At 36.4% G+C, this 10,659-nt stretch overlaps 2 protein-coding genes and 1 non-coding gene across 3 annotated transcripts; all 3 read left to right on the top strand.

Moving 5' to 3' along the window:
* Positions 1 to 2,045: 2,045 nt before the first annotated feature.
* Positions 2,046 to 2,125, top strand: Trnal-uag (transfer RNA leucine (anticodon UAG)). Its single transcript has one exon. It is a non-coding gene; the product is annotated as a tRNA-Leu (tRNA).
* Positions 2,126 to 6,442: 4,317 nt separating this feature from the next.
* LOC106134330 (uncharacterized) lies at positions 6,443 to 7,902 on the top strand. Its single transcript, XM_013334348.2, has 2 exons — positions 6,443 to 6,570; positions 6,820 to 7,902. The coding sequence occupies exon 2, from the start codon at positions 6,820 to 6,822 to the stop codon at positions 7,900 to 7,902; it is 1,083 nt and encodes a 360-aa protein (XP_013189802.2). The 5' UTR covers positions 6,443 to 6,570.
* Positions 7,903 to 9,051: 1,149 nt separating this feature from the next.
* LOC106133451 (ice nucleation protein-like) lies at positions 9,052 to 10,522 on the top strand. Its single transcript, XM_013333182.1, has 2 exons — positions 9,052 to 9,121; positions 9,315 to 10,522. The coding sequence occupies exons 1-2, from the start codon at positions 9,052 to 9,054 to the stop codon at positions 10,520 to 10,522; spliced, it is 1,278 nt and encodes a 425-aa protein (XP_013188636.1).
* The last annotated feature ends 137 nt before the right edge of the window (positions 10,523 to 10,659 follow it).

Raw genomic sequence — 10,659 nt, 5'->3', positions numbered from 1 at the left:
ACCAGTCACTATTTGAATCCCAGTTCATTCACTAAGTAAATAAATATTTATACAGCGGAATGTGGTCGCTTAGTCTTTTCGAAACAGTTGGCCCTACCCCGTAAGAAAAAGAGACGTGTTTGTATATATAGGTAAATTGACCGTACGGTCGCGTTCATAATTGCAGTCATAGTTCGCAAAACTTTATAGCTTGCACCGCTGCTATCACTCACACATTCACACAAATAACACAATAAACAACAAGCGGCGAAGCGTTGGGTAACGTGCCATCAAGAAGAGGGTAGTGAAAAAAAAAAGTCGTCCGCTAATCAACACAGCGACATGCCACACAGCGGAGATCCATGGTGGAACAGTACGAAAATAATGGCTTCATACCGACCAGAATATTTGCGGAACAGATCGACACATCAGTGGTTACTGTTCGTCGAGTTTGCACCGTGAGGGACTGCACCACAGACAGCCAGCAAGAAAGCCGTATTTATCCGAAATAAATAAGCAAAAACGTTTAGAATTTGCTGGGCAGTATTTGGATTTTGACTGGAAAAAAGCGATATTTACGGACGAAAAGTTCGTTTATGTCATCACAACACGGTAGGCTTCATTTATGGCGAAGAAGTGCAACTCGATATGAAGAAAAAAATATTGTGCCAAATATGGAGTCTGGACACATATCTGTAAATATGTGGGGCTGGATGAGTGCTGCTGGACCTGGGGAACAGGTGTGGATAGCAGGACGCGCTACAGCTGCTCATTATGTGCAAGTGCTGCAAGAAACCATGTTACCAACTGTGCGGTGTATTTATCCGATTGATGATATGCCAACAATATCATTTGTGCAAGACAACTGCCCTGTGCATCGAGTCCATATAGTGCGTGAAAGGTTCTGCCAATTTATATTAAAAGTAGATACTAATTACTTAGATAGTATTTTAAGGACAGCTTCAATATCTTTTCTTTATGAAAACGAATAATTAAGCTGTAACCTTAATAATAGGAGATATGTGGTTGATACAATTAGTGTAATATACTATATATGTATAGCTTTATATAATCATCAATTTGTAAATTAAACTATAGGTAAACTGTTTTAATAAAATTTACTAATTTTAATTATTGAATGTTTTATTTTGCTCCCTCTTGTTTAATATTTCTTGCTGATTTCCGTGTTTGAAGACACGGGTATTGTAATTCTTAGATATCAGTTAGTTAGTTAGTCAGTCAGTTACTTAGTTCAAATGGCACCTTGAAACATTAAAAATTGTCAGTAACACTAAAATAGACAAAAAAAATCTTTGAATAACTTCGGAATCCAAGTAACGCTAGTAACTAGAACCAGCGAGTGTGAGCAAGCGAGATTATCTCATATATCTTAGATCTCACTTGCTCACACGAAGTAATAAAATTGCTACCCAATAACTTTCAAAGGAACTACTACCTATATTGGGGTCGTGTGCAGACAAACTTTCAACCTTATTGAAATGATATAAGTCAGGCAGTCGCAGGCATCCCTCTATAGGCAAATCTTATGCAAATAATGAGAGACGACGATATCTCGATCGACAATTATCGGGCCCAGTTCGGCGATCGTTAATTACCGTCTCTTTCTGTTTTGTTATGTTATATGTCATAAATTAATAAACTGTTTTACTTAGTAATCATTGGTATTAAAGACCGTATTCATTTGAAGGAATATTTATTCTTTTTAAATATGCATGTGTGTGTGTATCTAGTGGAACCACAGAGCACGCTATTTTAACCCGTAAGAATTTTAAAACTATGACTGCAGATATGAACGCGATCGTACATATGCTACTTGTATTTAGGCTGGTAAGAACAAAAACAAAATAATAATAAACTATACACATATATGTTTAAACAATGTATAAATATGTTCCTACGTAATGTAATTTATATTAAACAACGTCTAGATAATTTGGTATTAGCAACAAACGCACACGCCATCCAATGACCGACTCTATGATCTCGTGTTACGCGTGTATTGACTTATGCACATGTGATTCATTATTTCGACACCAAGGCTACGAGGCAGCGTGGCCGAGTGGTCTAAGGCGCTGGTTTTAGGCACCAGTCCGAAAGGGCGTGGGTTCGAATCCCACCGCTGTCAGAACTTTTTTGAGTTTTGTGTTAATTTTTATTTTCTTTTTTATTTTTGTTAGTCATTTATTTATCATAAATAAGATTATTAAGAAAGTTATTCATTCAAAACTAAAAATATTTTTAAATTTTATTGAAAATTAAATTTACAAATTGTACAATAACCTGCGGAAGTGTGATTGATTTTAGTTTTAATGTCTGATTTTAATATTTTTTTTTCATTTGCACCATGAACTACAAACTTAGTTTTAATTATTTTGTCAATTTCACAAGACATAAAATTAAACCGTGTTCTTAAATTGAAATCGATTTTTTTTTATGGGGTTGTGTTGTAAGGAGACTTAACTAGGAACCTATTTAATATTAGCATAAAATTATTAATTTAAAGCAACAAATCTTTCATCAATTTTTAAATGCAACTCAAGTGCTAGACATCCATAACATAGCATAAAATAACAACACCATGTAACATTCTTGTTCCTAACTTTCTCCTGTTTAATATTTTACATACATAAAATATACATATGATATGACAAACATTTGCCTTTCACGTCCGTCTAATATAGGATTATCCCGAAGTAATCAATGTTTGACTTTCCCTGTCACCGATATCAAATATGATACATTTTTTTTGTGTGGCGTTAGCAAAAGCTAGTCGTAGTTTCATGCGCCAGCGCCCCACTGCGGAATATGTTCGAATTAAATTAGTATAGAGTATATTTCCGCAGAGGCATCACGTAGAATACGGATTATTACTAGAATAGGAGTGTATTGTAGTATATTATAGTATACCAATCTAAAATACAAAGCAATATGATAAACATTATTTTTGGAAAATAAATTATATTTTTGGACATAGTTTGTAATTTTGCATAATCACGTTAATATCCCTTTCGGGAAAGACAAAGCCCACAATCTTGAAAAGATTGATAGGCCGCATTCAGCTGTATGGCTTAATGATAGAATTGAGATTCAAATAGGTAACCAGCTCATAAAAAAAGAAGCCCAAATTAAGAATCCCAAATTTATTTGCCCATCCCTTAGTCGCCTTTTACGACATCCATGGGAAAGAAATGGAGTGGTCCTGTTCTTAATTTTATTGGTAAACCAGTCTTTTATTATGCCAACGGTTAGTCAAATTTCCGCTTCGCATAAAAGAGAGCCCGCCGGTCCAAATTTTAAAATATACTTACTTAAAGTAAAAAAAAATTAGCCTTTGGTAATATTAAAATAAAGCAAATAGGTAGTAAATATAATACAAAAATATAAAATTCAATAAAGACCCAAACAAAAATTAACAGTTCCGTATTGTTTGACTTTTGCCTCTTATCGCTTTCAAAAAACAATCCTCCTATAATTGTATACTTACTGAAATGGAAAGTCATCTTTTTATCACAGACAAAAGAAAGACTTGTAGGATCCGCGGTAAAAATCGCGAACAAAGTCATAGGCAAAAGCTAGTCGCCAGTCTCTCATTCATAAACTACTCTATACATAGATAAAGGATCTATTTGGTCTTGGCATTGACATCGATTAATTACATACTCGATATCGAATCGAGCGCAAGCACTCGCCTACAAAATCGGTAACTTCACGAGCGCGCTACTTACTGGCACGATTTATTATGATAATTGATTTTTTTATTTATTTTATACAAGGTGAATTCATACTAAAGAGGTACCTCGATTAGTTTTAGTACTAACTCAAAGGTTAAAAGTGCTGAAACCGACGAGCTTGCATGAAGAGGCTTATAAATGTGGGAAACGCACGAAGTATGCAGGGACCGTGGTAACTGAAACTATATAACTCTATGCCTACCCCTCCGGGAAAAAGGCGTGATTAGATTTATGTATAAAATCTTCTTGCCTCAACCCGTCTTCAGGAGTCTACTCTTTCATTCTGCCATTTCCATCGTGATAAAAATCATTTTTTCTGCTTTTGTCTGGAGAAAACTTAGAATAAACCGAAGTTGACCAATCATTCGCTACTTGCGATAAATAAAAAGAGTTACGAAATCTTAATAATACCAAGTCCTTAGATTTATTTACACTATTAATTTAATTTAATAAGTACTAGTAGTTTAAGTTAAAAGTCTACAAATGAACTAGGGACAATTTTTTTTATGTTAATTTGTAACGCGATAACTTCCGAAACGTTGGTCTGACTTTGATGAAAAGATACATAGGAAATCTAATATAATTTTCAATTTAAGTACCTACTTTATTCGCTATGACCTTATTATTCATATTCCTAACGAAAGTGGGTTATATTATGCTGACTGAGGTTCATTATACCGTTTATTGACTTGCGAAAAAAAGATAATAAATCGACGCTCGGTAACTGAAGAAGGTTATTTTTTATAGTGTTTCGAAGTCTCATATCGATTGATAAATCTACCATTTGCAATTATCGTTGGTGTTCTAGATTCTAGATAAAAAAGCCTTGCATGTATCGGTGTCTAGGTTTTTAATAAAAAATACAAGTATACCAGAATATTTTTTAAACATACATAGCTATTAGCACGTTTATATCCCTTGCGGGGTAGACAGATCCAACAGTTTTGAAAAGACTGAAAGGCCAAGTTTAGCGGTATAGCTTAATGATTGATTTGAGATCAAAGCAGGTTGCTAGCCCATCACCTCAAGAAGAATCCCATTTTTTTTAACACCAGCCCAATTTTCGCAGTAGCTTTATTTATACTCTTTTTTATGATAAGTTCAAAATGCGGTCCTCTAGGTGTCTTTTTCAGGTCCGGTCAAGAATACCCTAAACCGAGGAGCTGACATGAAAGAGTGAATGTAGTTTAAGCCAATGTACATAGTAAGTAAGTATGGAGTCTTTAAAAGTTAATCTGATTAATTAAAAAATATCATAATTATGTTCAATTTTTAAAAGACAACTATCGAACACTAGAAGAAATTCTATATGATTTTTTCTATCGTTTTGAAATATGAATCAATATATACCAATAATAAATAATTTTATCGCATTAGTTATATGTGTCATGGGTTAAAGAACTTATATTGCAACGATATTGCAAAAACAAAAAATATTTTCTGAATGGTTTATATCGCGTTTTAATCAGGCAATGGATTTCGTAAGAGGCGATTAAAGGGAATGAAAAATAAATGTAAAGGTATTGAAATAACTCTAATTGCATCTACCGTGTGGCAAAATTTCACACGGCTTTTCTTAAATCTCTATTAATTTATGAGACTAAGATTCCGCCTATGGCTTTTAATGTCTTTTTAATTCAACTCTAATACAAATCAATGATCTATAGCGACTTAATGGTGTAAAATTAGGTATTCCCCACTAGATTATTCCCTATGGCGATAAATAAATAAACGGCGATACAAATAAATATTCAATATTCGTAAAGCAAATATTTGATTCGGTTTTTGGCATTTTATTACACGCCCGAAGCTATTTTAGACGAGCGTTTACGGTTTTAGTTCGTTGTTTATTTAAATTTCATGATTTGCTAGTGTCGCTCTGAATAAGGTCTGAGAAAGGAATAGGTCTGAGAAAGATGCAAAAATATTTTACGCGTATTTTCAAAAACCTACCTGTATATCTTTTTTTGTTCATAATAAAAATGCAGATAAAATATGGAAGTTGTATTTTTTTTAATGTTTGCAACATCCGAAAGGATAAATATGAAGTTCTGGTATAAAAATTTAAGACCTTGTTGTACCTACTCATGTAATGCAAATAAAAATTTAATTTCTTTTTAATGTAACGTGTACGTTGCTTACTCACTTACTCACTCAATCAAAGGCATAACCCGGATTCCTCACCAGAGAGGTGAGGATGCAACCGGAACTAAAGCCAGGAGGAAGACAAAGATTGTAGTACACCTCTTAAAGTATTTAGCAATATGCATGACTGGCCAAAGCTTCAAGTTTTAGGAGTTATTAGGAATTGACATAAATTTATTTTCGAAATAGTATATGAGGTATCATTTATTGACGTAAACACATCTTCTATACAACCAATATTAAATCAGCGAAACAAACAATGTACCTAGTTTGTTAGTTAGAAACTAAAATTCCTAGTTACAACCATAGATAAAGTTGATCGACTTGACTTAAACAGTGTATGGCTTACCATTCTCTTATTAAAGATGTTAAATTCATGAATGTCGTGGAATTTCATAAAATTCAAAGCTTTATTTACCGTCGCCGTCTTTTAAGGACTCTGGGGTTCTTTAAATTTAACTGATGAGGATAGGGGAGAGTGGGGGAATGGGAGCTAGCGGGTAGTGAGAGCCACTAAAATTTACACAGACAGGAACGTGGAAGTCGCGCGAAATTGACAGAAATGGCTTCGAGAACGTTCGGTCATATCACGTGATCGCCGCCGGCCTGCTCAGTAGCACGCGCATAGCGGTGGCAAGAGGAAGTGTGTTTGGAGTGATCTCGTTACAAAAAACAGCGAAATCTCTCAAACGAAGTGAGTACCTAAACTTCAATTATTCTGTCGTATTTTACATCTATATTATGCATTATTTAATCAATTTTATGATAAGATTAAAGGTTAAATTTATTTAGGTAAGTTTTTTAGATTATTTACGTTATTTTGAGATGGTCAACCTCCGGGTATTGGGAGCTAGGCTCGCTCCTATTACCCCGCCATGGCTCTTATTACCCCTTACAAGTGGCAAAATTCAAATGTAATAATATTGTTTATTTATTTTTTTAGATGCCAAGAAGTAGAAAGCGGACGACATCAAAGGCTAGTTGGACATCGGTTACGTTGGAGTCTGCAATAAACACTATAAGAAATGAAGGAATATCGGTTAATAAAGCGGCACAACAATATCAAATACCTTACAGCACACTGAAGAAACGGTACAGGTTAGCAATTACTGATGACAGTTCTTACAGTCGTTCTCCGACGCTCGGTAGGAAACCTGTGTTCACTAGTGAACAGGAACAGATACTTGTTAAGCATATACTCGATATGTCTAACATATTTTACGGTTTAACAAGCATTCAACTGCGAAAAATATGCTACAATATGGCTGTGAACTACGGTCTCGAAAATAGATTTAATACTGAAAAAAAAAGTGCTGGGAAAGATTGGTTGTACGGATTCATGAATCGACATCCAGAACTTAGTATAAGAAAGCCAGAAGCGACCAGTATTAATAGAATTTTGGGCTTTAATAAGACTGAAGTCACTCGTTTTTTTAGCAATTTGGAATCTGTAATGACAAAATTTAATTTTGAGGCGCAAAACATATTCAATATGGACGAAACAGGATTTTCTACAGTTCATGAGCCAGACAATATAATTGCTCTTAAAGGACGTAAGCGTGTTGGTGCAGCGACTTCATGGGAGACAAAACCAAGAAAAAGTAGTAGAAACAAGCAACATTCAGAAGTTTTGACTAGCACTCCTATGAAAGAAGTTTTTGAGGAGAAGAAGGAGAAAAAGAATAAAAGAGAGAAGAAAATAAATAAACCAAAGAAAATACAAATAAGTAAATCTAAGAATAAGATACAGTTTAAGAATAAATTATATCAAAAAAATATACACAGAGTAACTAGAAATTTGTTCCAAGACAGCACTACTGATGAATCATCAATGAATGAAAAAAATATTTGTGATGATAATTCTGAATACTCTGAGGAGGAAAATGTATGCATGATATGTAACGATGTTGGTAAAAATGAAGAATTATGGTATCGTTGTAGAGCTTGTGGCAAATGGGCCCATTCTGAGTGTTCAGGTTACGATCACCCTGAGGATTATATTTGCAATTTTTGTTTAGATCCTTAAAATACCTTTTGCATTTTTTTTATTGAATATGTTTGTTTTAGTTTATAGTTTGTTGATTACTTTTAAGCTTTGGATTGTTTAATTCCTGTTAAATGGGTAAAAAATGGTTTAAATTTTATTAAGAATTATTTCATGGCTCTCATTTCACATATGAAGGCTTTTTGGCTCTCGTTACCCGATGTGTGGGGTAATGGGAGCGAAAGTAAGATTTATAAAAAAGGTGATTTTACATATCTAAGGATATATTTTTCAAATGTTACTTGGCAATTATTGAAAGACGAATAACTTAAAGACTGATTAGTGTCTATAAATATCTATGATTATAACATAAACTGTTTTTTTTTTTACTTTTCCTTACATAGCTCCAATTCCCCCACTCTCCCCTACTACAAGAAACAAACTAAATAACGAGATAAAAAAGGTTTTTTAATTCAAAATTCTATCAAATTAGACGACAAAATATTAACTGTGGTATTTCCTACTGTACCTACTGCCGGTCAGGCTTCGCAGCCGTGGGAATTTTTAAAAATCCCAATACATAATTTTAGCGAAATCTGTTTTATTATATATACCTACGAATAGACCTATACGTACTAGCTTTTACTCAGGACACCGCTCCCATGGAAATTTAAATTACTAGCCTACGTTAATAGTGAAGTTATAGGTACTCTATTTCTATGTCAATTTAATCACGAAGTAGTACAAATTTGAGTTTTAACGTCATAAACAAATATTAATTAATTAATTTAATAATTAATGTCATATTAATTAAAAAAAAAAAAAATATTTTATAGTAAGATACACGACACAAGAAGAAACAGCCTTTTTTGCAAAACATGCAAATAGAACGTACTAGTAATGGCAAATACCAATACACAAAAATGTACTTTTCAATAGAATTAGCGCGTCTATAAACTGCACGATCTTGCACGCGGGTCAGTGCACCGCACATTAGCTCATCCGCTAAAATCAGCAATCGCTCATTAATCTACCGTAATCTAATAAATTTATGGGTGTCCATCACGGGCCAAGTTCACGGCTACTGGGTCAGGGGAGGTGGTGAACGGTCGGTGGTATATAAGCGCGGAGAAATGCTCTCACGACATCCACTCAACTGTCTCCTCTCGGTAATCACTATCCTTGAGCAAAATGGCGGCAAGATTCGTTGTAGCTGTGGCCCTCTTCGCCGTGTGCCATTGCAACCCCGTCATTATAAACGGTAAGGAAATTTGTTTCTTTATTAAAAAAAAAATATCTTATACAAAAAAAAATATTTTCATCAGTAATCTGAAAAACGATATTAATATCATTACTTTTTTACATAAACAATTCAAATAAAAATAAATTAAAAAAAACATCTTTAAAAATAAAACAGTAAACAATTATACTAATTCACTTTTTCTTATTCCCAGGTGTACTTTACCGTGATGCTCGTGGGTTCTCAATGGGTCAAGGCTACAGCAGCAACTTCGGAGGCGCCAGCCAGGCTTCGGGCTCCGCCATCGTCAACGGCGCCGGCGCTCAGGCCTACGGCAGCGGCTCCACTGGCCCGCAGATCTTCGCTCGCAACGATGGATTCGGCCAAATCTACCCCGGCCAGGCTATCGCTAAAGCTGAAGCCTACGAAGCGCCAGAAATCCCCACGTATGGATCGGCTAAGGCTATAGCAGAGGCCCAAAACGGTGCTTACTACCCAGTCCCAGAGCCTGCCACTGTTATCACATACGAGCAGAACTTCGAAGTCCCCGCTGAAGTCACTTATGAAATCCCAGCCCCCGTTTCTGCCCAGTCTTCTGCTGTCATGAACGGCAATTCTGATTCCTCTATCGCGTCTGCCATCTCCAATGGCGCTGGATTAGCTCAATCATCTTCTCAGACACAGAGAGGCATCGGCTCTTATGGACTCACTTCTTCCAACGCTAAGACTTATGGAGGCTACGGCGCCGCTGACTCGAACGCCAACACCGGCTACGGTTCAGCTATCACTGCTGCCAGAATCCAAGGTTTAGCTGGATCTGGCTCTGCTAGCTCCAAAGCTCACTCCGGTTTGGGATCAACTCTATCCAATGCCCAAGCTCAGATGAACGGCGGATACGGCTCAGCCTCCTCTACTGCCAACACTGGCGCTTACGAACCAACCATCGCTGTCGCTAAGACTCAGAAGAAGGGCATCAGCTGGCGTTTCGGAACATACTACAACACTCCTTCCAGCCTTGCCCATGCTCAGGCTAACAGCAACGGTTATGGCGCCGCCAAGTCTACCGCCCAAACCTACGAGCCCGTCGTCGTGCCCCAATCTGGATACAGTTCCGCCAACGCTAACGCCGATGTCAACGGTGCTGGTTCAGCTAAATCCACCGCCAACGCTCTCGGAAACCAGGGATCCGCTCTTTCTTCTGCCAACATTGGATCCGGATTCACTGCCGCAAAGTCGGCTGCTAACTCCAACGGGGCTGCGTTCGGAGGTCTGAGGTCTGACGCCAACGCCCAGAGCTCTGGCTTTGGAAGCGCTGTCTCATCTGCCAAGGCGCACGAGCTCTCCACCGGCTACAAGGTCGCCAACTCCGCTGCCAACGTCTCTGGCTTCGGCTCCGCTAATGCCAAGTCTTACAGCGCTTAAGTACCATTGGTATTGCGCTATAGCAACCACACCAAGACGACTTTGATACTTGTCTTTGTGTATTTGCCTTTTAATTTATTTATTTGTGCTCAAAATTCAAGTCTGAATCTCATTTTTAAAGACGACTGAAATGCATT

This window comes from Amyelois transitella, chromosome 3, assembly GCF_032362555.1.
Source record: "Amyelois transitella isolate CPQ chromosome 3, ilAmyTran1.1, whole genome shotgun sequence".
Taxonomy (NCBI): domain Eukaryota; kingdom Metazoa; phylum Arthropoda; class Insecta; order Lepidoptera; family Pyralidae; genus Amyelois; species Amyelois transitella.
The sequence above is the reverse complement of the archived record's forward strand: the minus strand, read 5'-3'. Positions and strand labels throughout refer to the sequence as shown.

Coding starts and splice junctions, on each gene's coding strand:
- LOC106134330 (XM_013334348.2), top strand. CDS start 6,820: ATGCCAAGAAGTAGAAAGCGGACGACATCAAAGGCTAGTTGGACATCG.
- LOC106133451 (XM_013333182.1), top strand. CDS start 9,052: ATGGCGGCAAGATTCGTTGTAGCTGTGGCCCTCTTCGCCGTGTGCCAT. Junction 9,122..9,314: donor CAACCCCGTCATTATAAACG/GTAAGGAAATTT, acceptor TCTTATTCCCAG/GTGTACTTTACCGTGATGCT.